The sequence below is a fragment of the Ambystoma mexicanum genome, chromosome 3q (assembly GCF_040938575.1).
Source record: "Ambystoma mexicanum isolate Mex_15411 chromosome 3q, UKY_AmexF1_1, whole genome shotgun sequence".
In the NCBI taxonomy this organism is placed as follows: domain Eukaryota; kingdom Metazoa; phylum Chordata; class Amphibia; order Caudata; family Ambystomatidae; genus Ambystoma; species Ambystoma mexicanum.
The window spans coordinates 476,901,920-476,929,526 of record NC_090926.1 but is presented as its reverse complement, the minus strand read 5'-3'; the positions used below and the strand labels follow the sequence as shown (position 1 = coordinate 476,929,526).

At 44.6% G+C, this 27,607-nt stretch overlaps 1 protein-coding gene across 2 annotated transcripts in view; it reads left to right on the top strand.

Annotated features, from left to right (window-relative positions):
- The window catches only part of GABRB2 (gamma-aminobutyric acid type A receptor subunit beta2), a 1,186,575-nt gene that overhangs the window by 1,144,385 nt on the left and 14,583 nt on the right, over positions 1 to 27,607 (top strand). For both annotated transcript variants that reach the window (XM_069654272.1, XM_069654271.1), the window contains exon 6: positions 9 to 146. In XM_069654272.1, the coding sequence (XP_069510373.1) occupies positions 9 to 146 (138 nt within the window). The remainder of the gene's footprint in view (positions 1 to 8; positions 147 to 27,607) is intronic.

The window sequence follows — 27,607 nt, the reverse complement described above, 5'->3', positions numbered from 1 at the left end:
TCTTGCAGATGGTTACACCACAGACGACATTGAGTTCTACTGGCGGGGGAGCCCCAATGCTGTCACAGGAGTGGAGAAGATCGAGCTGCCGCAGTTCTCCATTGTAGACTACAAGCTTCTGTCCAAGAACGTTGTGTTCTCCACAGGTAAGGTGTGCCGTGAGTATATGAGCTCTGAAATGGGCAGGACGGGCACTGCATCATGCCATCAGGCCTCCAGTTTGTTTTTCTTCGCTGGCCACGCCAATATAAGTCTGTAAAATGACAGTAGGACCAACAAAACTGCCAGTAAGCTCCAACTCCATGAGCTGGCATCGGACCAAAGCCAAGACACCCACATACTAACAGCTACCAGGTTTCACCAGAGATGTCTCTGGATTGGTCAACCTTCTAAAAGGCAAAGCCTATCCCGAGGTATCAACAATTGCAGTACCACACGCTGCAGTTCCTCATTATGCACTGCACTTAAACATACTGCCCGTATTTCGGCATTTTGGACTGCATGACACGGTGCTGCTGGCAGGTCCCCCATCCACAGATTATAAGCATAGCACCAGGACACAGGGTGTGCCACAAGGAAGGGCAGGCTCTAGCACCCAAGGCTGGAGATGTCCCTTTGTAACCTTGTCTGCTGTGATCTTGCACCATGTGAGTCACAGTGATTCCCTCCCGGATCCCACATTGGATTCCCCTGCAGACTGTTGCTCCCATGTGTCAGTCCCACTACAACCTTGCTCTCAAGTGCCCCACTGTAGTTTGCGACTACGATTTGCTCACTGGGGTTTTGCTCCTAGAGGCCCCAGCAATCTCTACTGTGATTGGAGCAACGTCACTGTTCTCTTTCTCGGTACCTGAGGTACCTGTTCCCAAGTACTTTCCTGCCTTTCCTCTCTTTTATTGAGGACCGGTGGGTGTGCACCGCCAATTGCCAGAGGCACCATGTAGTGCCTTAGGAGCTCTCTGTGCAGCGGTGCAGCTGGGTTGCTACATTACCAGGACATGTCCATGAGCACCATTAATACATACTCTAAGAGCCCTAGTCATGGAATTTTTTGCACGGTTCAAAGTGACTTTGCAGTGCTGAAAGGTGACTTTGCACTGCCAACACAAACACTGATTCAAGGAACTTTGCAAAGTGTCTTTTTGCCGTGCAAGGTCCGTGCAAAGTCATTTTTTGCACGACAAAAATACACTTTGCACAGTTGCATGAATCAGGGTTTGTGGCGGCAGTGCAAAGTAACTTTTCAGGAGTGCCAAGTCATTTTGAACCGTGCAAAGAATTCCTAGAATGGTGCCCTAAATGAAATGATATGTTATTCATAACGCACTTAATACCCAGAGATGTCTAAGCATGGACCCAGGGATCGAACCTGTCTTGCATGAACAGCGAGCACGTTGCTCCTGAGCTATCCTCCCAAGACAAAATGCCTATGTAGAACTCCACTGACCTGCCATATAGACACTGGCGATCGCTAATAGTCATCACCACCATGACAACCGCACATGAGACACAGCAACTTTGTCTCGTGATGTAATCAAGCACTTTGAATGACTCATAAGCTTTGAGAAAGCATTGTATGTGTGCCACATGTGCCGGCTGCTGAATGTAATCACACACAAAGGAAATTGACTTGAGAACTGTGACAAATTGTAATGTGATCAATCTATTCTTAAGAGCGAGAAGATGAAAGGATCCTACAGCTGGGTCTTGCTCACTCTAAACCTCTACCACGAGAGCAGGCAGGCACTCCAGTTTCCAGAGACAGGTTCTGTTCCATCTCTCAATGCCGGAAAGTGTCCCATGTCACTCAAAAAGTGGCTCTGCATCACACTCCTCTCTTTTTTTCTTTGCTTGAAAAATAGCACAGCTATTTTGGATGCTGCCCTATCTCCCCACTAACCAAATCTCAACCCATTTTTTTTAGATCTGCCCGAGCACCAAAAGACCATGGAAATGACGGCAGCGAGTGGTCCACAACCCAATAACACTAATAACCAAAACAGCTGAAGATCACACACTGAACCCCTCACTGTGAAGCTCCTTTGTCATGAAGGCACTATGATCGAGGAAATGTGCATCATTCAGCAGTTGGGGTTTGGGGGCACATGACTGCATGAGATCAAAAAACAAATGGGAGGACGGAAGTCACCATTTCATTTTAAAAATCCAAACTTTCGACTGGAAATACAGGTGCAAAGCCAACTGCTGACATCATCTAAACATGTAAAGATGCTCTAGGTGTTTAGCACAAGTGTTGGTACCGCAAACAGTGAAGCAGGCACACAGGGGCACAGACGCATGACAACACACCCCACTCATAGCACAGGCAGTATTATTCACTTCAAAGTCTGACTTACCAAACCAAAAACCAGAAGGTGAAACCACCGCCGACACTTCCACTGCAGGTGTCATTGCACATGTATGTTCTCTCCTGGCTGGGCACTCAGTATCAGGATGTCACAGAAACCACACACAAGCCCCTAAACATCGGAACCTTTTCTCTTTCAACTCTTATGCCTGGGCCTGCCCCTATGTTGTTAGTTCACCACAGGGCCCTTTATCTGTTGTCACAACAACGGAGTCATGTATTTTATGGGGGCTAGAGCAAGTATTAGCTTTATTTTTAATAATGTCTTTAACAAGCATTATAAAGGATAACAGTGTTTAGTTTTACAGGCACAAGGCTGTTCGGTTTTTAAACATGTCTGCCCTAATCTTTAAAGTATGTTTCTATGACCCCGTCAGGACGGAGTGTCTCCAAAAGTAAAGAGTGATCTCTTTGGAACTAGGTCCTGCAATGTAGATCCTTGTCTAGCATCTGCTGGGCCTACTCTTCCTTAGCCTGTAATCAGGTTCGGACTGGTCCATAGGGTAGTAGGCTCATGGCCGAACCAAAAACACAAAACTCTGGTGTGGGTCCGTTTTTTGGGTCAAAGTGGGCCAGTTTGGTGAGTTAATTCACTGTGCGGCTAATAGTTTAGACAAGTGTTGCTGAATCAACATTCTTTTAAAATGCACAATTTGCATCACATCTTATTAAAAACCTCCCCCTTGGGTACTATTCAGTCTGTCACAAAAGGTATGAATTGCTATTTGAAACGGTGGGCCATGTTTGTTATGGCCCAGTCCGACCCGGTCTGTAACGTAGGTATTTGAATCAAATACTGTTCAGGCGGCATCAGTGTGGCATTACTTTGTAAACACTCCTACCCCTTCACCATCTCCTGGCATTGGCGAATTGACACTTCTGTCGAAGCAGAATGCAGCGATCACCTACATCCACTGCTCTCACTTTTGGGTTCACATCAGTCCTGATGTGGAGTCCAGGGGAGCGGACGACAGACACCTGCATGTCTGTGTCCGAGGTCTCCTGTTTTGGAGTTTCATTATTGTGTTCCCGAGTAAGGAATTGCACTTTGATCACCTTAATGCACGTGTGAATGCATGCACGACGGTGATCATTAATGGTGGTTACCTTTTGCAAGCATGTCAGCCATCATTACACAGACCTGTGTGTATTATAACGTCAAATATGAACAAACCTTGGGGATCCCAGTGTCTATGCCAGCATACAAATCAGATCAGGGCTGAGGATGTCCCACTCCATGCTCCTGGGGTGAATACATATTTGAAGAAAATGTCACCTAATCTTTGTATTATTTTAATTTTGATTCGACCAAACAACTTGTCCTTACATAAACGTATTAACATTTCAATATCAATGAACAATTCATTCACAATTCCATTGCGTATAAAGTTTTAAAAAGAAGAAATCATTCACTCTCAATATACAATTTAAAATCATTAAACTCTAAAAATAATCACGAACATAATATCAGAGAATCATGAAATATTTGCAAAAAGAAAATGAGTCAATATTCATAAATCACTAATGAATCCCACACTTAAAGTAAAACAGAACAGTTTTGGACTGTACTCAGTTTTGTAAGGAATACAATCCCTCTGCCATCCCCATAAGTCACCGTATAAGAGGCCGGGCAAACCTAACTACCATTGGATTTCCACACATCCGCTCTATTTCGCTTCCTGCAATGATATGTGCTCCATTAAAAGGCATTACATGTTAATTTTACAGGTACTTTATAGGCACTGTCAAAAGAAATCTTTCAGGTTTCGGAAGGCTCTTAAAACCTACATGTTAAAATAGAATTTGCCCAGTTTTAGGTGATAGCATTTATATATGAATTATCCTGCACTTCATCGAGGCTTTGTTTCGACAGGCGCCTGCATACAGTTAAGTCTGTCTGGAGCGCGGTATAAATGCTCAATATCAACTATGCAGACTGCACCTAGACATTTCAACAGCGCAATGATTAGGCCCATCTCATGCACCCCCACCCCCCACCACTCAGTAATAAAACTCCTGTTTGTAGCCACTCTTAATTTTACACAAATATGAGAAAGTATGTAAGTCTCAACTCCTGCATGCTATTACAATGAAAAACCAGATGGTGTCTGGTCTGGCTCGTGCCGGGATCTTACAGAGATCACACGCATCTCCAGCTGGAGTGATGCTCGCTGTAATAGCCCGTATTTCACCAGTCAGAAGCACATTCAGGCAAAGACTCATGAATAGCTGAGGCCAGTAAGGATGAGTATAACGTGCAAGAGTATGTGGCATTACATTCACTGGCTTTTCGATCCAGGTCATGCTGTTATCGAGAGTATAAGACCTCCTTTTTTTGGATTGTTTCAATCCAATCCTTGCTAGAAAGTAACTTCTTCACAAAGAGCGTCATGGTTATAAGTAACTCAGTACTGACTCGAATCTTGCACAGAATGTCACATGCCCAGTGACAAAATCACCCGATCGAAGTCAGAAAATACATTGCTAAGACTTCTACCCAGACAAATATGAATGGTGAACCTCTGAAGGAGTAAGTAGTGTGCCAAAAAATGACAGAACCCCCTATTGGTAGCAGGCCTTCAATGAAAGCATACCCAATTCAAACTACAGAGTGGCCATTGGGACACATGCAGGCAGCCCCAGGACCTTCTGCCAAAAGTGGCCTTCACTTGGGGACAAATCTATGACTCATGACAGATATGAACTGTTTGGTCAGTAGAAGAGGTACGGCATGATCTCAGCAAAGTTCTACAAGTGGCTTGATGGTGAATCTACAATGCCTTGCGTTTAACCATTTTAGCTGGTAGAAACCCATTAGGGTCTCCGTTTTCAGGAAGTCAACAATGCCGGATTTCCTCAGTTCAGCTCTAAAAAACATCCCTAAATATGTAATTTTAGAGGACGGAATTATGACTAGACCATCAACGATCCACATGAATATAAAGGGTTAGCATTGATGTGGCGACTCTCAGAATTCCCATGTTCTGCAACCAAAGGTGTATCCACCGAGGATCGCCCCATACAAACAGGTCCTTCAGGGACAGTTTCCAAAGTTGACAAAGACAAAGAGTTGCCATTGCCCTCCAACCCATCTCTGTCAAGATTAGGCAATCGTGTTGCTTTAGAACTCTGCTGAATGGCAGAGGACAGAAAATATTGTGCTAACTCTACTAATGTCCAGCTGCTTCCATGCCAGATACTGCTGCCATGACAATTAGGATGTTAACGTTATTTTCCACAACTTTGCTGAATGAAAATAGCCAATCAACCAAATTCACAAAGTTGATTCCTTCATTCCCCCACTAGAAACTGCAGATTTGCTTTCCCGCCTTCTCAGTACGAATTCTAAAGCCTAACCACGAGTTGTACATCTCCCCTTGCGCAGCAGTCGCACAGCGAAGGCTAGTAGATTGACACACCCAAGATAAGTAGCAATGTCACAGAATCACAAAGCATGTCTTTCAATTCAATCTGATATCCTCTCAAGCAAGTGGACAGAAATGGCTGCACTTTATGGCTGATCGAATTCTCAATTGGAATCTGCCAACCAAAAATGATTTTGTACAGGCATTTTCAGCCAAGCCACAAAATGCGTATCTGATGCCTTTGCCAGTAGAATTGGGAGTACACTGTCGCTTAGTCAGAGACAAGATGTTCTGTCCTCATATGCTGTTTCTCGTGTCCCTGGGAATATCTGTGCAGTCAGAGGTCTTCAGAGACTCCTGTTTGCATTGTTGTGCCTTTTTTATCCATGTCTATGTACCTGTCCATCCCAGACAGAAGGGGGCATGTTAAAAGGGCACAGGCAGTTCCAGGACTTTGGAGGCCAGTGAATAGAAATGCGTTCCCATAGTGTGGTAGGGTGGATCCCTCCTCCCCCCGTCCTATCCGCCTGCCCTCCCTCTGCCTGTAAAATCCCTATTTACACACTGGATTTGCATACTGGACTTGCAGCAAATGAAGCATCTGAGAATGTTCTTCCTCGCATGTTTGCTGAAACTAGACTATCTACGTCACTGCAGTCTTCCACAAGAGTATGGAACCTTTTCACAGCATATATCCGGATTACAGGTTCTGTATAACAGAACTGTAAAGCACACCCTCGCTTCCTCGTTCATCTATTTATTCTTCGAACTCTGGGATACCTGTTCACACCCTGAAAGGGTCATTGTACTTCCGAAGTAGATACGAGTGCCCAAAGTTGGGCAATAGCAGCATGCCTACAACACGAAGCGCTCGTTCTGGGATGTGAGCTATGAAACATTTCAGTCAGGACATGGACCAATTCAGCTGTCTTTATGTCTAGGATCTTTGAATTGTTGCTACTTTCAAGACTGCTGAACACTCACAATGGGCAGCTACAGAAAAGGTGTGGACTATCTTAACCAACAGATCATTGAAACAGTGATTGGAATTAGGCTAGCATTTGGTAAATTTGCAGATAACAGAACTGTTCGATTATTCTGGCATATGATCAGGAAACTGAAATGTGCAGGTGCAGGAATAGATGAAAACTAGGAGCACCCTGACCGTCTGCAGGAAAGGTATGTAAACAGGGGAGTATTGGCAACATTTGGCATGGGGGAGTAGAGTTTTCTAACCCATAGTGCAATGGCCCAAGCCCGCAGTGCAGCAGCTACAACTTCCAGAACAAGTAAACTGAATGCCAACCTCTCCTCCTCTAAAACATTCTCAATTGTATGTAATAGACATTATTAACATTACTTTCCTTTCATGAACATTCTTTTCAGTTATGTTTTTGGTTTCTAAGACACCCAGACCCCTGGAAATTCTCCCACTTACCAAACATTGTGTTACGGTTTGTAATTCGACAGCAGGATATATCTCTCGCCTTCCCAATGCACTTTTAGTTTTAGAACAATACAAACAGGTGGCAAAGTTACAGAATTCATTGGCAGAGCAGAGCCATTGCCGAGGCAGGGGGTCTTGGTTTTCTCTCAGAGTCATAAATGAGCTGGCATGTCAAAATACCCATTTATTTATTTATGTATTGGTTACTTGTTATGTGCTCATACCATAAGAATACACTGTTTCCAAGCACCCACAGGGCAGGGCAGGGAGGGTGGGAATAGAATTACAACACAATATTAAAAGCAAAGGGGGCATAATGGGAGGGACACACCTACTATGCCTTGACAGTATTCAGAACGAGCAAGTGCAGAAAGGAAGAAGGAAGAGGGGGTAAGTGCGGGGAAGTCCAAGCTCAAGGTTGAGACATGGACGAAGAGCTAGGAATGATTGTGTGCAACACCGCCTGGGCCGCAGGAGGTGCGAGTGAGAGTCTCCAGGGCAGAGGGGTTTCAGCTGCAAAGTGCAGTGGAAGACAGGACCTGGGGAGCATTGGTGTGGGATGTCTAGGCCCCGAAGATGCATAATAGTCAAGGACACCAATACAGCACCAGTGAGATTAGCAGAGGAGAAAAAGAGGGAAGAAGGAGGAAAAGATGAAAGTCTTAAGGAGATTCCAGAATTTGAGAAGATTATGCCAAGGAGCAGCGAGAGATTGAGGCTATTCCAAAGGAGGGAGCACACAGAGGAAAGAGAGTGACCCTCTGCCCTCTCTTTAGCAAAATGCTTTACTCACAAGGAGTCGGTGCCAGAGGAGCAAAGTAGTCTTGAGGAAGAGTATTTAATGAGATAAGTTTGAAGATGGTGTGGTCCCCTGGCCCAGACAGCCTTGTGAATGATGCAGAGGGATTTGAATTTAATCCGTGCAGCAACCAGGAGCCAGTGAAGACTTTTTAGTGCAGGCGAGATACAGTCACTGGGCTTAAGGCCAGAGATAAGTCTTGCTGCCGTACTGTGGATAAGCTGAAGGGGTCGATTAGTGGTAGAAGGCAAAGTCAGGAGGAGGCTGTTACAGTAGTCAAGTCTTGAGAGAATCAGGGCTTGAGTCACAGAGAGCTTCTGAGGGAAAGAGAGAAAAGGTAGAATTCCTTTGAGAAGGAAGAGCTGATAGTTAGACTTTTTGGCAATGTCCAGAGAGTGAGGGAGGAAGGAGAGAGAGGAGTCGAAGATGATTCCAAGCTTTCTGGCTTCAGTTGAAGGCATAGGGGGAGCCAAGGAGGAGGCCCAAAGTTAGGGTAAGAAGATGGGAGCAGGGGTCCCAATGGGAAGAATCTCAGTTTTACAGGCGTTGAGGCAGAGTTCATTGGAGGTGCACCAGGACTAGGTGGCAGATCGGCAGTCATGGATGATGGAGGGTGAAAGAGAGTCAGGAGGGAGAAAAGAGCTGCGTGTCATTTGCATAACATTGTAAGTTGGAGGAGAAGGTGGAGATGAGGCGTGCGAGGAGAACAAGGTAGATGTTCAAGAGCCAAGGGGGAGAGTAAAGGGCCCTAGTGGACACCACCAGAGTTGATGGAAGTACAAGATGAGAAGGGGCCCAGGATGACTTGGGAAGAGCGGTTAGTGAGAAAAAGGACAGCCAATCCAGTGCCTGTTCCGAGATACCAAGTGTATTGTGCAACCTTTGTATGAGTATGGAATGCTTAACATTGTCAAATGCAGAGGAGAGATTCACAAGGATAAGGACAGCTGAGAAATTGGAGTCCAGAGATGCAAACAGTTCTTCACGGGTGTTCAAAAGAGCAGTTTTCATGCCTCTGGATGCTCGGAATCCAGATTGATGGTCGTGGACCACCAACACATTCAGTGTGAGATTTAAGTTGGGGCAAACCAGTTTCTCAAGTAGCTTCCCCAGGAAGGTGTGATGGAGATAGGGCAATAGCTGGCAGGGCAGGTAAGGTTAGAGGAAGGTTTTTTCAGGAGTAGGTACAAAATGGAGTGTTTGAGGGGGAGGGGAAAGATCCAGTGGTAAAAGAGTGATTGCAGAAATCAGCGAGAACATAGGCAAGAGAGCCAAAAACATCCTTCATTGTCTTGGATGAGCAAGGGGAGACCTGTTTAGAAGAGACCTTCATGGAGCGGACAACACTTCCTCGTGTGTGACAGGAGACAAGAAGGAAAAGGGGGAAGGGGACGGGAGGGGGTATGTGGAGGGGGAGGATGGATGGGTTGTGCGGGAGAGTAGAGAGAGTTGACAGAATGTCCTGAGTTTTGGTGGCAAAGTGTGAGGCCAGTGCATTGCAGAGGGCCTGGGACGGAGAAGGGGAGGAGGAGACTGCAAAGGGGTTGGCTAGTTCCGTGCATATTTTGAAAAGGTCAGTGCAGTTATTGGATGCGCCTATGACCCGTGCCTGAATGTAAGTCTGTATTGCTTTGGAGAAGGCAGCATGCCAGTTTGTCAGAGGGTGAACCTGAAGATTGCTACTTCCGTTCTGCTGCCCTGCACTTTTGTTTCAGGGTTGCAAGTTTGGTGTCGTACCATGTGTTACACTTAGAGGGAGCTTTCAGAAGGATGCTGACAACTTGGGCAAGAATGTCAAGAGTGTTGTGGATGGAAAGATGGTGGTTGCTTAGGACAGAATCAGAGGTAGAAACAGGGGTGGAGGTTAAGGGGGTCAAGGTGCAGGCAAAGGCAGCTGCAGTCACTCGTTTCATAGGGCAGGCGTGTTAGTGAACAAAGTTGGAGCAGCTTTGGGGGGGCAGTTAGGGGGCCAATGGGACCCAGATGGGATGAGAGAAGAGAGAGGTTTGTCCAGGAGATGACTGATAGGGGGAAAGAGCAAGGTCAGAGTGTATGAGGGCATCTAAAGTGTAACTAGCTATGTGAGTTGACCAAGAGGTGAGATTGGAGAGGGAAAGCAAGGAGCAGAGGTCAGCGAAAAGAGTGGTGCAGAGCAAGGAGAGTCCCGTTGAATGTTGAAATCACCCAGAAGGAGAAGGTTAGAGGTGGAAGAAAGTAAAGAAGAGCTGACGTCAGCCCTTTCTGAGAGGAATAGGGAGGAGGCATCTGGGGGGTGGTAGATGGTAGCGATGGTCAGGCTGGAGGTGGGAGAGGTGACCAGTTTGCAAACCAGGCTTTCAAAAGAGGATTAGTTTTGGGTAGGTAAGGTGGAAGCAGGAACCCAATAGGAGAAGATTAAGGCAACCCCCTGCCAGAGTGGTAAGGGTGAGGCTTGGAGATCATCTTAAATCTGACAGGGAGGAGGAAGTCAAAGGCAGTGACTGAGCTGGCATTGAACAAGTCACGTTAAGAGCGAGAATGTCAAGGTCAAAGTCTTCAAGAAGGAGATAGATGTCAGAGGCGTGTTTGTTGGCTGAGTGAGCATTGAGAGTCGCCAGGTGGAGGTGGCCTGTGCTTTTGAAGGATTTCTGAGGTGGGGTACAGGGGTGTAGTACACCATTCAGAGGAAGGAGGGAATGGGAATAAGGGGGAGATGCAGGCGAATTAAGGAAGTGAGAGAATGCAGGATATGATCAAAGAGAAGAAGGTTGGGTTTAGGACCCTGAACCAGAATGGTGCCAGTGTGAAAGACATTAACGAAGCAATGAGAGGATGTGAAGCCAGCCAAAAGGACTTCCCACTTGGTGCCACCATTAATCGAGAAGTGTGAGGAAGGAGAGAGAATGGAGATGAGATGTGGGGTCCAGTGATCAGGAGAGGGGACAGAGAAATGGATATCAGTGAAAACCTCTCTAGAGAAAGCACTGAAATAGGTGACGGCAATGTGAAGTCGAGGGTTTGCACTCAGGATATCTTTTGTGTGCTCTTTCCTGCCAGACTTGGAGAGGAAAGGTGAATAGGTGATAGTGTAGCAATTAGAGAGTATGGAAGAGATGGAGAGGGCCATAGGAATGTAGAGGGTTAGCCAAGGAGGGATGGAGGACTGGCAGCACTGCACTGAGCCGTTCTGACTAGACTCACTAGGAGGCCTAGTAGATTGAGTCAGAGAAAATACGTGAGAATTCAGAATGAATAGAATTATAATGGATAGGTGATACCAGAGATGTAGATTTTAAAGCACACCCAAATTTGATTTTAAAAATGGAGGCAGCAAACAATGCAAATCAAATGGTGCACAATGCTAAAATGCCAACATTAGATTTTAAAGCACACCCAGATTTGATTTTAAAAATTGAGGTAGCAAACAATGCAAAACAGATGGTATGGAATGCTAAAACACTAAGATTCGATTTTAAAGCAACCCAGATTTGATTTTAAAAATGATGGCTGCAAATAATGCAACATAGATGGTTCACTATGCTAAAACACCAACATTTGATTTTAAAGCACACCCAGATTTGATTTAAAAAAATGGAGGCAGCAAACAATGCAAATCAAATGGTGCAGAGGTAAGGTTAAACATCAGTGAAGTAGAAAACGCAGTAGAGGAATTGACTATAGCTAGCAAGGATGCAGGAAGAGAGAAGCATTGCATGCACCTCAGGAAAGTTAGTTGTGGAGGACTGCCAAATTCACATGAATCACTCCAGAGTTTGAGGATGGCTTATGGATCAGTAGCTGTCCAGTGACCAGTTCAGGGGACAGATCATAGTTTGGGGTGCAAGACTATGGCTCTCCAGGCCCTCCTTGGAACAGACAGGTTCAAACAGGAGCCTCAGGAGTGGGGCCTTTGGTGGGGGGGGGCACGTTCACCTGTTGGCTTGCTGATGGGCTGGTCAAATGAACAAAGGAGCCAATCACAGCAACATCAGGCTTCAGCATGCAGACTATAGTGCTACTTTAGACTGGGCCGCCATTTTGGAGAGGCAAATAAAGATGTAAAAGTTAATGGCCCAGGTTGGTAAAGGGTACTGGATTCATGGTACCCACATGCTTAACCAGAAATAAACACATGGATTCTTCATTCCCCGTAAAGCATGCAATCAGCTGGATACAAATGCCTCTCACTCTGCTTGCGGCCTGCAAGTCACCTATCTGCAAGCAATGCTGCCATGCGCCAGTGAACTTGTGATTTTACGAGAAGGCTCACAGGAGGCCCTTCGGGGAGAAGCGCCCATCCTCCGTTGTAGTTGCACAGAAAGTAGAGTCGAAGCATACAAAGGGAGCCACGGAGTGGGGCCTGTGGTGGGGGGCGGCGTACGCCTGCTGGCTTGATGATTAGCTGATCAAATGAACAAAAGAGCCAATCTCAGAATCATCAGGCTGCAGCATGCAGGCTAGAATGCTACTTCAGACCAGGCTGCCATTTTGGAGAGGCAAAAAAAGATGTAAAAGTTTATACCCAAGGTTGGTAAAGGGTACTGAATGCACGGTACCCATATGCTTAACATAAAATAAACACATGAATTCTTCATTGTCCATCAAGCGCACAATCAGATGGACAAAAAAGCCTCTCGCTCTGCTTGCTGCTCGCAAGTCTTCTACTTGTAGGCAATGCTGGCCTGTGCCCATGAACTCGTGATATTATGGGAAGGCTCACTGGAGGCCCTCAGGGAGGAGCGCCCATTCTCTGTTTTAGTCGCACAAAAAGTAGAAACGAATCACACAAATGGAGCCACGGAGGGGAGGGGGGGATTTGGTGGGGGGGTAGCGTTCGCCTGCTGGCTTGATGATTAGCTGATCAAATGAACAAAGGAGCCAATCACAGCACCATCAGGCTACAGCTTGCAGACTAGAATGCTACTTCAGACCGGGCCGCCATTTTGGAGAGGCAAATAAATATGTAAAAGTTTATGGCCAGGTTGGTAAAGGGTACTGAATGCACGGTACCCACACGCTTAACATGAAATAAACACATGGATTCTTCGTTTTCCATAAAGCGCACAATCAGATGGACAAAAAACATTTCTCACTCTGGTTGCTGCCCGCAAGTGTTCTACCTGTAGACAATGCTGCACTGTGCTGATGAACTTGTGATGTTATGGGAAGGCTCACAGGAGGCCCTCAGGGAGAAGCGCCCATCCTCTGTTGCAGTCGCACAGAAAGTAGAGTCGAAGCAGACAAGGCGAGCCAAGCAGTGGGATCTTTGGTGGAGGGGGCAGCGTTCGCCTGCTGGCTTGATGATTAGCTGGTCAAAAGAAAAAAGGAGACAATGACAGCACCATCAGGCTACAGCATGCAGAATAGAATGCTACGTCAGACCGGGCCGCCATTTTGAAGAGGCAAATAAAGATGTAAAAGTTTATGGCCCAGGTTGGTAAAGGGTACTGAAGCATGGTATCCACACGCTTTACAGGAAATAAACACATGGATTTGTCATTTCCTGTAAAGCGCACAATCAGCTGGACAAAAATGCCTCTCACTCTGCTGGCTGCCCACCAGTATCCTACCTGCAGGCAATGCCACTGTGCGCAGGTGAACTTGTGATATAAGGGGAGGGCTCACTCGAGGCCCTCAGGGACGGTGCCCATCCTCTGTTGTTGTCGCCCAGCAAGTAGAATCGAAGCACAGAAAGGGAGCCAAGGAGTGAGGCATTTAGTGGGGGGTGGCGTTCACCTGTCAGGTTGCTGATTGGCAATTCAAATAAACAAGGAGCCAATCACAGCACCACCAGGCTACAGCATTCAGACTAGAGTGCTACTTCAGCCCGGGCCACCATTTGGGAGAGGCAAATAAAGATGAAAAGTTTTATGGCCCAGGTTGGTAAAGGTTACTGAATGCAGGTACCCGCCTGCTTAACAGTAAATAAACACATGGATTCTTCATTCCCTTAAAACGCAGAATCAGCTGGACAAAAACACCTGTCACTCTGCTTGCTTCCACCAAGTCTCCTACCTGCAGGCAATGCCGCTGTAGGCCGGTGAACTTGTGATGTTATGGGAAGGCTCACAGGAGGCCCTTAGGGAGGTGCACCGATCCTCCGTTGCCTCACCTGTCCTATTCATCAGCTGTTTCTTTGTCTGTACACTTGCATGCACTTTCAAATCACTAAGTCACATGATAAAGCAACCTAAAAAAAAAGAGTAGTAGTAATTGAAACATATGTTCATAACAAGTATGGATCACTTTTAAAAGGGGTCAAGACAGTCCTACAATGGGGTGCAGTGGCATGCAGGACAAATGAATATGTCAGCAACAATCAACTTGCTGAACTACATACCAGATGTATACCTCCATCAGATTTACCCTATTTTCCTGACCCATCAACCCCTTGCACCACTTTCTCAGAGATGTCATCGATGACATTTGTGATGTCATCTTTGTTGTCCTGGGTGTTAGTCTTAGCAGTGCACAGGGGTAGCGCGAGTTATGGTTGCTTAGCTTACCATAACTGGCGAATTTCTGTTTTTTTTTTGTTTTACTTCGAACCATAACGTCCCTTTAACAAAGTTTTTTTTACAGATTTTCATAGGTTTTTAGTAGCGCAACTTAACCATAATGTCCCTTTAACAAGTTTTTTCACTGATTTTATATATTTAGACATTTTATGTACTAGGTACACCCAGGGACGCCTGTGGCATAGGGGTAAAATGCTGTGTGGAGACTAGGGATGTAGCACCAGACCACATGTGTGTCTGGGGAGCAGGACTGCGTCCCCGTCAAGTTGAACCTGCCTAGTCACTCGTCTCGTAGCACTTAACTTAATTCTCTGTGCCTTCTAGAATATGTACTATCATGCATGCATAAGCGGAATTGAAAACCCTAAGAACCTCAGTTTAAACTAATAGGACTTAAGAAAATAATCATTTGCTGAACGTCTCACTACTGTGGCCACCATGAGGTGTTCTCAGAAGTAAGGGACAGACTTCTTCAAAATATAGGGCACACACATGCTTTAGTTTACGTAAAAACCCACGTGTGGTAACACTTCTGCTACAGGAGCATTTAAAAGCAGACTGGGCATAGCACAGTGTGAAGAGCAGTCGCAAAAACCTGCCGGCATGAGTTTTTGATGAATACTTGTATAGCTGTCAAGTACTCCCATATCATGCCCGATAACACAAGCCTGTTCTTGCTTTTCACTTTACATGCTGGAATATATAGGCCCATACATGGGAAACATGAAACTAGAAATCCAATCATGCAACGAGAAAAGCCAAGAATGGCTCTTTTGGTTCACATTTCAACTATGCACTTGGACATCAAGTAGTGGCAGGTAGTTTTGAAATGCAAGCAAGGCTCAAAAGTGCACTGACTGGACAGCAGGATAGGAAGACGACCATTAAATGTAGCGTGAAAGCATATCGGACTGAAACCAATGTTTGGCAGACTAGTTACTGATACAGTGATTGGAATCATGTGTGTATTTATGCATTACAACAACTTCCTTTATAGCACAGAAATCCTCCTTCATCGTGTTTGAAAATGCCAGCATAGTCAGTTGTATACAACCTCATAGCAAAAGTCTGCTAAGTAGGCTTACAGTGTGCACCCCCTCACCCGACAACTCGGTGGCATTCCTTTTGTAAATGCCTGCATATTGTAAAGGTATGTGGACAATGGACCCATCAAACACCTGTGATGACACTTGTATCACAGTATTGCCAAGCAATATGATGTACCCATACCTTTTACCTCTCTCCATCTTACTAACCTTACATTTAGTTGGTGCAAGATCTACATTTGTATAGTGAACTGTAGAATTGAAGTATTACTAACATGCCTCTTTTTATAACCAGTTTTCAAGAGAATGGATAACATATTTATGTTGGTGAATAATGCATTGTAAGATGGGAATATTCTGCAGTGAAGATCATGCAGGTGTAATTAGTTTATTAATTCTAAACATAGCCCACTCTGAATCACGTCCCCAAAATACTATAGTAAGATGGTCTGTGCTCATCTGCACCCAACTTATTTTGTTGTCATTTTTTGTTGCGGTGAGGGGCGCCAATGATGCTTCCTGCCTGGGGTACACTCAGGTGTAAAACCGCCCCTCCTAATGGAAGACACCACACTTCTCTATATAAACAAATTATTACACATTACTTTATGTGTACCATCCCCAAAAAATGTTTTTAAACACACCATACAGACATTAACAATAATACAGAAACATACCTAAGAAAATCATCTGCAGCGAATGAGCAAAAAATTGATCTAGTAAAAATCTCAGAAATATTATTTTCCCAAGTGTTCGGGCATGTACTTCTAAGCATACATCGATCGATCGTACAAACATTTCCTATGCAATTTACCATAATTTTACTCTTTTTCACCCATGCAAAATCAGGCAGCAGGACGTGGCCATCTAGTGATAATCTTATCCATCCCTGCATCACCCAAGGTGGACTGCCCTGGCGGCACTAATGCATATGCCCCACCCCTGAGTCTAATATCAACAAACCTAGTGATAAGCTCCACCTATCTCCAGAACATTACTATACAGCGTAGTAAAACGCACCCAATCATCACCTACGTGATAACGTTCCTTGATGCAGAACCCAGAATATCAACACACATCATCTCACAACACAGCGCATCCCCATTTTGAATATGAAACCATACTTTTAAAGGAAATACCAAATTGTACAATTTGTAAAGTACTTTCATTTCACAATAAACACTCTGAGAACATCCGGATACTTACATATGAAAGCAAATAGGTAATTGTTTTCTTCGTTCTAGATCCACAAATGTTTATCGTGAGTCATGCGTTATTCGTTTTGGATTTAAAAATGGATTGGACGCACTGTGAAGACTATGGCATGAACTTCTGCTAGGCCACCACAAAAGATATGAAGTTGCTCCTTATCGCTAGTATGACGTACATGCATATGGGCCTGTGTCGATCATCCCAAAAAAGCGTTGCATCCATCCAACCACTGACGTATATCTGTAGCTGCCGGTTAAAAAAAATGTCAGTTGGTATCTGGAATCAATCTCAGAAAGTCAAGATGTAGCTGTGGAAAAAAAAAGAACAGAAATATGTCTCAGTAACCAATCTTATTACAGTTTATCATTTTAACTATCAATATGGGCCTCTATTACAACTATTGATGAACACGGACACCAAACAATGATAAATCAAACAAAAAAATGTGCAAATTACTCTTCAGTTTGCTATACACGTTACTGCTACGGAGTATGGTGAGCTCGAAATGGGATGTTAACGCTGATGCTGCAATCAGCAAACTAAATAAAACCAAAAAGAACAGATACACAGAATTTTAATTAAATATTAGCGTTCAATTACATGTTTGTGAACCTGGGTGAACCCACTACTGCACTACACCCATCTCGATGCTGCACTGCCCATATCCCCACAACAAAACAAACAACACACACAAGTTCTAATTGTGTATCATTGCAATACACCAAACACAACACACAATACAATGTACCCCACCAATATTGTCACCGAATTATAATTTGACTAATTTGTGTATAAAATCGTCCAAAGTAAAACTTACATAATATTCGGCATTTCCATTCTATCAGCGTAAAACAAGCACTCCGTCCACTTCAACGAATTTTCATAAAATGAAATGACATGTTCCTTTGTCCAATTTTTGAATGGTGAACATTATCATATTTCAAAGTCTTACATCCCTCCCTTCATGCATTCCGTTCGCAATCCTCCCTTTGTTTCAAGGTCAAAAAACAATTGGACCTTATTCTCTGTACCATGAGTGGCTGTGCTCAGCTAGGAAACAAACATTCTATGGTGCTGACCTTCACTCAGAATGGAAACTGATAGCGCTTCACAGCACAAAGGCATTACAAATATTTTTGAAAAACATATGAATTGTTTGCTACCATTCACCAATGCGGCCGATATTTCTATGGATGTATTTTGTTGCTCTGGAGAACTTTGCAGTCTCCCAGAGACTCCAACAGTCAGGCCACACCACCTGTCAGCTCAACCCATCTCCTGTTCACACAGCAACTCAAAACCAACAACATACTAAAGTAAAATAGCCAGTATTGCATTGATTATATCCACGGACAACCACTACAACCGTGGACATGGCAAACACATCAGAGGCACCTGCCACCTAAACAAATACAGTGTTTGACCCATCTCTTACTCCCCAACCCTCCCCAAGCACTTCTGCACACCAACACACTCCTCAAAATTGCAATTTGCCTCCGTTCGCCGCTGCGCTGTCAGTGCACCTTCAACAAAAACAGCAAAAATACCTCCCTCTAAATTAGTGAAAGGCATTTGTGGCAAAGTAGTTTGTTTATGAATAGATCTCAAAGAAAATGTGCACAATCATACAACACAATCCAAAATATTTACTTCCAAAGGTATCTTATAACGCAGTCCTATTACAAACACTAGAATCTGAACTGCATAGCCTAGCCATAACTTCACATACAAACTCTACAAATAAAACAGCACTCAAACTTTTGCTTTCTGGATATTTGATGGGTGTTTGATTCTATGGCTGTGTTATGCTGCAGTGGTTGTGTCCAGGGCGTAGAGTCTTGGGTGCATGGCCTACGGCCTAAGGCGTTCGATCATGCACCCAAGACCTACGCCCTGGCCACAACTACCGCAGCATAGCACACCTATAATACCAAACATTTTGACTGTGGTATGTGGGTTGCTTATAGGGGATATTAATTGCAATCAATCCTCTACTAACAACGCAAAACCAACATCATACTAAAGTAAAATATCCAGTAGTTCATTGACTCAATCCGCAGACAACCGCTACGACCCCGGACATGATGAACACATTGGGAGCACCTGCCACCTAAACAAATACAGTATTTCACCCATCTCTAACACCCAACCCTCCCCAAGCACGTCTGCACAGCAACACACTCCCCAAAATTGCATTTGGCCTCTGTTCGTCGCCACGCTGTCGGCGGATCCAAGATGAGGGGCGCATCAAAACAATGTGACGCACCTCACGCCTCACCCCAGCCAATCAGAGAACATGTTGCCTGTCCGCAGACATGACGCAAGCAAAGTAGCCAATCGGTGTCTTGTCCGCGCAGCGAACAGGGAAGTGTGTCCGCGGAGCAGGCATAGTTATCACTAATTATTTTGCCTTACGTTTTGGCAATTTATAAAAAAAAAACTACTGGACGAATTTACACCAAATTAACAAAAGCTTCCAGGACCAAAGCGCCGCTCCTGCAAATCCGTCCAGCGTTTTGGGCTGTAGGCGTGAGCAAAGTTTTTTCCAATTATGTCTATGGGAAAAACAGACATTTTTGGCCCCCCTCCCTAGAACTTTGCCCCCCCCCCCCCCGCACCAAATCTCACCAAAATTTGCACAAAAAAAGATTGGGCCATATACTTTTGTTGCAGAGTTTGGTGAGGATTCGTCCAGAGGGAGCAAAGTTATAAGACCCCCAAAAAGTCCTCTTCGAATGGGATTAGCAACTTAACCATAACTACACAGCCACTACCGTGGCTTTGTAATATGTATCTTGTGTTGATTTGAATGCGTGTCTTTTCTTGGTCTCATAAGAGATGTGTTCTGAACAAGAAAATGGAAATGGATCACAGACTTAGGGTGTCATTCAACTTTGTCAAAATTAGGCAAACACCATTGATTCTACCGTCCACACAATTCAGGGTTTGCCCAAATACCATCAGTAGTGTTCCATGGTAATACTGGCAGCAGTATTTTAGATATACTTCTTGCAGAAAATTCACCTATTTGTGCCTCCACCTTAAAGGTGGAGGTAAGAAATCGAAACTGGACCCAAATGTTTAACATCTTTCTTTGCACTGTACAGGACAGAAAAACAGGTGCTTCCCTTCAATACAGTGAATATGTTTTTACCAAGGGAAATGTTGAGTGGATAGAAAGGCAGGCATCTATGATTGCCTCCTCTCTCTACCTTGCTAATACAATGCATACAAGGGCCAGAATGCACCCTTTTGTGCATAAGAAAATCAACAGTGTTAAGCGCATCTACTGTACATAATCCATTTCTCATTTCACATTGATGCTGAAAATGGCTGAAAACCATTTTAAAAAATACCTTTTTACATTACCGCTAATGGTGGTGTATTTCTAAAAGAACAATGGAAGTTTTCCAGAAATGCCACCTTTGCTGGTTGTAAAGTTTGAGTGGGGTGAGTTTTCAGAAATACCACTGGTGGACCTGGTAACTTTCTTTAGCGTTATTAATGAATGTTCACAAAGCCTAGTAAGACCACTTTTGTACTTTAATCATCACTATGATCATATTCCATTGTCAATACAATTTTTGATGTATAAGCATCTTGCAAATGCCCAATAAAATAGAATTAAAAAATGACCCCCTTAGTTTGTAATCGTTTAATAATTAATACCTGAATATTACATATGTTAAATGTTAAATGTTAAATGTTAAAGATATTTGCACCGTGCACCGTCACCAACGGCGTTGGACCTCAGGTGCTCTGGTGGAATTAGTTAATAGGGTGAAGAGGGAGTAGGTTAGTGAGAGGAGTGGCGTTCTGTTGGCAGCTTCAACTTGGTATACACCGGGTGCTGAGCTTTTGGTGCGAGTGTCGGGCGATGTCAGTCCTCGTGTGCCGTTGGTGTGGATTATGTGTTGTAGCAGTGTGGCGAAGTGTGAGCGTATTGCGGTGCAAGAGGTAGTTGTATTAGTTTGAGTGAGATAAGTCTGCAGAAAGTTTAGAGGTTTTTTGTTAGTGGTATAAATGTTTTGCAGCTAATCACAGTATGGCTGAATGCCTGGGATCGGGATTCCTGCCTGGCACGGAAACAGCTAGACGTGAGAGACCCGCACAGTGGGGGAGAGCCCTATGCCTAACTGAGCAAATGAGTATAGTAACTTACTTCGCTGGATTTGAGAAAAAAGCCAGGAGTAGAGCAGGACCTGTTTGTTCAGCTGCTGTGGGGGGTGCAGGAGCCTTGGTGACCGCCGCCACTGAAGACCACCTCCCAGGGCTCTGCTGGCATTCTCGTTGTGTGCCCAGCTGATCGAGCCACCCAACCAGTTGATTTTGTTGCTCCGTCTGCATGGTCCTGGTGGAGGGCGGGGGGAGCCAGAACGAGAGAACTTGACTGTTTGCAAATCAGTAAACTTGGGCCCTTGCTGCCTGCTAATCCACCAGCAGGGTCAAGCAGCCTGGGGCGAGCTGAAGCGGGCAAACCTCTGTGTAGCCCTTGCCACATCGGGCAAGGCGGGTCAGTTATGGAGAGCCTGCAGTGTTGGTGACATTTGAGGTTTGGCGCTATGTTATCGGCAAGCTTCTTGGAAAGAGCTGCCGGCTCCATCAGTTGAATAGGTCAGAGCGGAGATCCGTTCACCTCCGATTCTCTGGAGAAGTGATGATGTTGTTGATGGCTGCGCACTGCGCATGTTCTGAGAGAATAACCTGGAATATTGCGCACACCCACCTGAGGACATCAGAAGAGCGAGTGGTCATTGCTTCTGCTGGATCTCGTGTTCCAACCGGAAGCAGAGGTGGAGAACTTTCCGGTGTAACTGGAAGAGAAAAAAAGAAAAAAAAAGAACTCTTTCCGAAGTTGTGGGAAGTTTGAGCAACATATGTATTTGTCCTACTCAGACAGAGGTGAGAGAGGGCAAAGTGTTCTCTGAGAGACACGCTGGCAGGGATTGCCAATCAGGTATTGGATCCTAAAGGTTGGGGATGCTATGCTGTCTGTTTGTTAAAGTTAACCGGACGCATTGCATCTTTTCACATTTCTACTTTACACATCTCTACTTTTGGTTGAGATGATCACGTTTGAATGTTTGCGCTGTCACTCATGCAGTGCGTTTTTGGTGAATGGGTAACTGTGACTTGGTCACATTTGTTTGTTTGCGCTGTCAGGTAGGCAGTGCGCTTTTGGTGAATGAGTAACTGCGCGTAAATCCGCCTTCGTCAATTAATGGAATCGAATGGCGCTGTACTTTTCCCGGAGGAGTTCACGCTGCCACGGCACGTCTGTTTAGTTTGTTAGTGTCTTAATGTTGCGCTGTAAATTCCATGCATAAGGGGGCACGCATTTTTCTTTCTGCACGCAGACTCGCGCTGTATCCTTCTCAGCACATGGCACTTGCAGGATTTCTGCCCCAAATTCCATTAATCGGGCCCTAAGTGTATTATCTGTGTAGCACCTTTGCAAGGAAAAAAAGAAGCAATGTGCTTATTCTGTCAGCAACTTGTGTTACCATGATATATGTGACTCTTGTTTGTGTTGAATGCATCCCTTTGGGATCTGAGGTGTGTGTGTGTGTTTAGGGAATTGTAAACCCCATGAGATCTGAGTGTTAAGGTGTGTATTCCATACTATTTATTGTTATGGACAGGTTGGAGGGCATCCCATTGCCATTTGTGTTTTGTGTGAGAAACAATTAATTGAATCCATATGACCATACTCATCACGCGGTGTGCTGGAGAAGTTGGTCATAAGGGCGTTAGGGTTCCTGACACATCTTGTTTTTCTTGGCATTATCTTTTCGCCAGGGTTGCCTGGGTCTTAGTGACCTTGGAGTTATTTGAAAGTGACTTGTAGGAGTGTGTGGTTTTTATTCCTGTCATCCCAAGAAAAAGAAAGTGTTTAATCCTAATGGAGTACGTTTTTTAGTTGTGGAGCCAACAGTTGGGGTGTATTTTTAGCAGGTTCGGTGTGGTCCGATAATGGAATTTAGCTTTGTGAAATGTTTGGAGGGCGCTATATGCTTTGTCATCTGTGCCATTTGTCATTGGAAATGTTTTGGAATTGTGCTTGGTCGCGGCAGCGCTGAAGCTTGGGAGTGGCAGTCCTTTGCGGAAGCAGCTGAGGCTCGGAAGTGGTAGTCCTTTGTGGAAGCAGCTCTGAGGCTCGGGATTGGCAGTCCTTTGTGGAAGCAGCTCTGAGGCTCGGGATTGGCAGTCCTTTGCGGAAGCAGCTCTGAGGCTCGGGAGTGGTAGTCCTTTGCGGAAGCAGCTCTGAGGCTCGGGAGTGGTAGTCCTTTGCGGAAGCAGCTCTGAGGCTTGGAAGTGGCAGTTCTTTGCGGAAGTTTTCCTGTTTGCCTGTGTCAGCTGGTCAGTGCTTGGCCATGGCAGGGCTGAGGCTTAGGAGGAGCAGTTCCAGGTTGAAGGATATTTGGTTCTTGTGACGGTTTGGGGGTTGTTACCTAGTGCATTTTAACCGTGTGAGCTGGTAATGTGCTCTTGGGGGAATATTTTTGTATTCAACCCATGCATCCTTCCTCATGGATGGGTGTCCAGTATCCATGCCAGGGTGTTTTCTTTTTGCATTGTTGCTACGGGCATTTGGTGAGTGGCTTCACCCTTTGGTGTTGTTGTGGATGTTTGGCGGTATATTGTTAGTGCATCCACATTTTGTGTTTCCTGTTGTGTGATGTTGGGTGTTGTCTTTCCTGTTATGCTATGTCAGACTGTCGGGCCAATGGGTGTAATCAGTGCGTGGATTTCATGTCAGAATGGATGTTTTATTTTATTTTGGGGACGTTAAATTGTGTTAGATGATCGTGTGTGCTCTCTCCTGTCCGGTCTCCCAATTATGCACACTGTCTTCTTTTGTGCATGCGAGACAGCATGTGTAGATATACAGTTAAACTATAGAGCATATAGAATCTGCAATGTCCAGTTAATGTATACAGCGCATATAATGTGCTTTGTACAGTTATAGTATAGTATCTAGGATACACAAATGAATGTTTCCACATTTTGCATTGATCAATTTAGCAAATTTTCTGAGAAATGGTTTTGTTGTTCATACATGTGAAGTGTTGAGTGCACGTTTCGGGGTGGACGAGGGGCATTAAAAGTGTGCCAATATTGGCTTTTAGCAGTATTTATCATCTTCCTCTTAGTATTGTTTTTGGTTAAGGGGGAACTTGTGTAGTGGGCTCCTGCTAGGTGTGTGTGAGGTCACTGGACTCTACTGCAGAATGTTATTGTGTGCTTGTGTGTGAGAGAGTCAATTACAAGCAGAGAGCAACTGACTAAAGATAGCCTGTGTGGTGGTGCCGCTTTCCTACTTACCACCTGCTTACATGAAGATTTAATCTTGATTAATAAAGTCGACTTACCTTCTACCTGTGGGTGACTCAGTGTCCATCCTTCAACCCGCAACAACATTTATTAGAGAAAACAGTTACTCCATAATTCAACCTTTCCAGCAGTTCTTATAGATACAGTGGCTTAAATGGAACTCAATGTGAGAAGCCATTCTTGGTGCAAGTTTATTAAGCAAATACAGTTAGTCCATAAGTGAAAAGTAATTTTCATTAATGTGGACAATGTTTTCCATAACATGTTTTGTTAGAGGCCAACATGTCTATTGTGCTTATTCTCATGCTTTTTCACGGCTGTTAATGGTTTTCTCGATAGTTGGGTGCATGGAGTTTAGCTAGTTGAAAAAGTACATGGGTAAGGTCAATGGTCATCACATGCAATGTGCGTGTGCGTGTGCATGCGTGTGTGTGTGTCTGTGTGTGTGTGTGTGTGTGATGTCTACATGATAACTGTTTGCAGTTGAGAACCACATACAGCTAATTGGGTTTTAAGGATTTGTTGTCAAACGTTTGTTGGTTGCCCTTATATTTGCAGCCAAAGGTAATTGTATTATGATACATTTTTAGGAGCATATATTTTTTATGTCAGATACATTATTTGATATGAATCTCTTTTTTTATTTGTTTTTCATTTATTTTCTCTGATCTATCACTTTGTTTCTCGATAATTGTTTTGTGTTTGCTGGGTTTAAAGTATAGTTATAGTGTACGGTTGTAGTAATCATGACTGAGTTTGAATGTTTCCTTTTTCCTTTTTAAATGACTGTTTTTTTTTCTTCGTATAATTGTTTTAATGTATCAAAACTTTGTGTTAAACTATAAAACACAATAAACAAATGTAAACATCTCACAATGTTCACCAAGCACCAGAAATGTATTATCAGTTTTCAACTCTTGGAGAAGCTGGTCATCTCCCAACTGATCCACCACACTGAATCTGTTAGTTGTCTCCACGACCACCAGTCTGGCTTCAGAGCAGGCAGAGGCACGGAAACTGCTCTACTGAAAACCGGTGAAGTATTGCTCTCAAATCTTCATTCCAAATCTCCTTCCTTTCTCATTCTTCTTGATCTTTCCTCTGCCTTTTATATGGTCAATTATGCCACCCTTATAAATCGGCTCCAAGATACCCTTGGCATCACAGACCTGGCACTGGACTAGTTGCCCTCCTTCCTACCTGACCGACGTTCCCAGGTTCAACAGGGCCCATAGCTTTCATCCACCAAACTCTCCAACTGCGGAATTCCTTAGGGCTCTTCAATATCTTCCTTGCCCCTCTTGCCCACTTAATCTCCACATTCTCTCCTCACTTTCAGTGCTATGCAGACAACACACAGCTCGCCTTCAAACTTCCATCCACTCCTGCCTCTTCTTCCTATCTAATTCCTGACTGTCTGACTGCTATTCAGGCATGTTGTGCTTCTAACGATCTCTGCCATAATGACAGTAAGACTGAGCTCCTTCTCATTGGGACAGCTGCTCCCTCCTTCCCTCCTACTCTCAGGCTGCTCTCCATGGGTCCCCTCCCGCCATCCTCTTGTGAGGCTAAAAAACTTGTCGTCATCTTTGACTCTTCTTACTCCTTCTCTTCTTATATGGCAGACCTTGCCAAGAATGATCACTTTAAGGTTCACCTCCTCAGTGGCATTCAACCTTTCCTCACCTTCCCCAGAAACTCAGTGTCTCCAGAGCTCTGGTCCTCTCTAGGCTGGACTACTGCAACAGACTCTTCCTCAATCTACCTTTATCCTCCGATCAACCTCCTTCAAGTAATCCAGAATAAGACTGCCAGATTTATCCTTGTCCTCAAGCCCAGGGACTGCATCTCTGCAGCCCTGAAGTATCTCCACAGGCTGCCGGCAGTTGCGTGGATCAAGTTCAGGAGGTTCATAGTCATAGTTTTGAATCAAAAGATTCAAAAAACAAAAGTTTCAAAACAAAAGTATTGAAAACAAAAGCTGTGAAATGCTATGTTTAACATTTGTCATATCTGGGGGTAATGTGTCCCTCTTTTTGATAAGGGGGGCCTAAGTCAAGAGGGGTTGTGGCAAAGTAAAGAACAGAGAACTTAGGCTTCCCCACCTGTCTATCAATGGCCTGGTTGTGGACCCAGCACACTTCTTACAGATTACTGCAGATTGTCTGTACAGGCGAAAGGCACCCAGTGTTTTTTGAATTACAAATAACTTTTTTTTTATTTACGTGGTAAAAAATAGCATCACAATTAACAAAGAAGAGAAAAACAACACAAACTTTTTGCTTGCCCGTGATGACTGGGGTTGTTAGGTATTGAAGGCATATTAGTTAACCTCATACATTAATTCTTTACAATCACTGATTTCTGGTGAGCGTTAGTAAACAATAGTGACTTAGAATGTGGTCCGGTTGACCTCACATCTGTCTAGTCGACACTACAATGGTGTTTCTGGCACTCAGTGGCTAGTGGGATACTGGTGCCGTCTTCAGGACGAGTATAATGGACTTGAGACTGTCACTTGATGTACCGCTGTATGGGGCATCTAAAGGCAAGTAAAAGACAATGTAAAATCAAAAGCTGGGTGTGTCTCTACAGGGGAAAGGTCCTGTGATTAGAGTGCTGGATGATGTCCTACCTGAGCCGTAGCTTTTCTGTGTGACAGGTAAGCGCGGAATCTGGTAAGGGTTCCTTGCTTGGAGCGCCTTCCGTGCGCTAGGTATGGTAGAATCCTGATTATTTAGGATGTCGTAATCAGCTCGGTGGCTGTAAAACAAAATACCGAATATTCAGTGTGAGAGGCGCGTGGTGGCACTTCTATGTCATATACATCTAAAGCTTGTGGGGCCGTGATGGTGACTAATGGAAGAAAGCATGCCATTTCTTGTTGCATGCTTGTGATCGGTGTTTACACTAAGTACGTAGCACCAAAGGTAAAGGGTGAATCCCTCAGTTTGCATCTCACCGTGGTGGATCCGTGTCGGGCTGGGACAGGTGCTCCCTGTGGCTGAGACTAGCTCATGCTAGTGTGAGCGGCGAACCGCTTCGTGAAAGCATTTTTCCTTAGCTGCGTCTGCCGTGGCTACAGCTCGCTGAACAAGTCGGCGGTGTCTGTAGTCATGCGCGTGCGCACGATCTATTTGAACTCACGTCACTTGTACATGCGCGCCCGGCAGTCAGGCGCTCATGCGCTAGTGATTAGTGTGTTGATTGTACAGTGCCCAGCTATTTTGAATGGGCTAGTTTTTTAGGCTGTATGTGACATTGCGCCGGACATTGCTAATCGGTACGTGGACAATTTAGAGAATCTATTCATATACAATGACAACAACCCACACAACAAACTAGTGGGTTGGGTAAGATACATAGATGATATCTTCACCATTTGGAAAGGCAGTATTTTGGAATTACAAGAGTTCCACACATGGCTGAACAATGTAGACCCCTGCATTAAGTTTACAATGCACTATGACGCCGACTACCTGGCATTCCTAGACTTAGACATCATGAGAGAAATGGACGGAACGATTACAACAACACT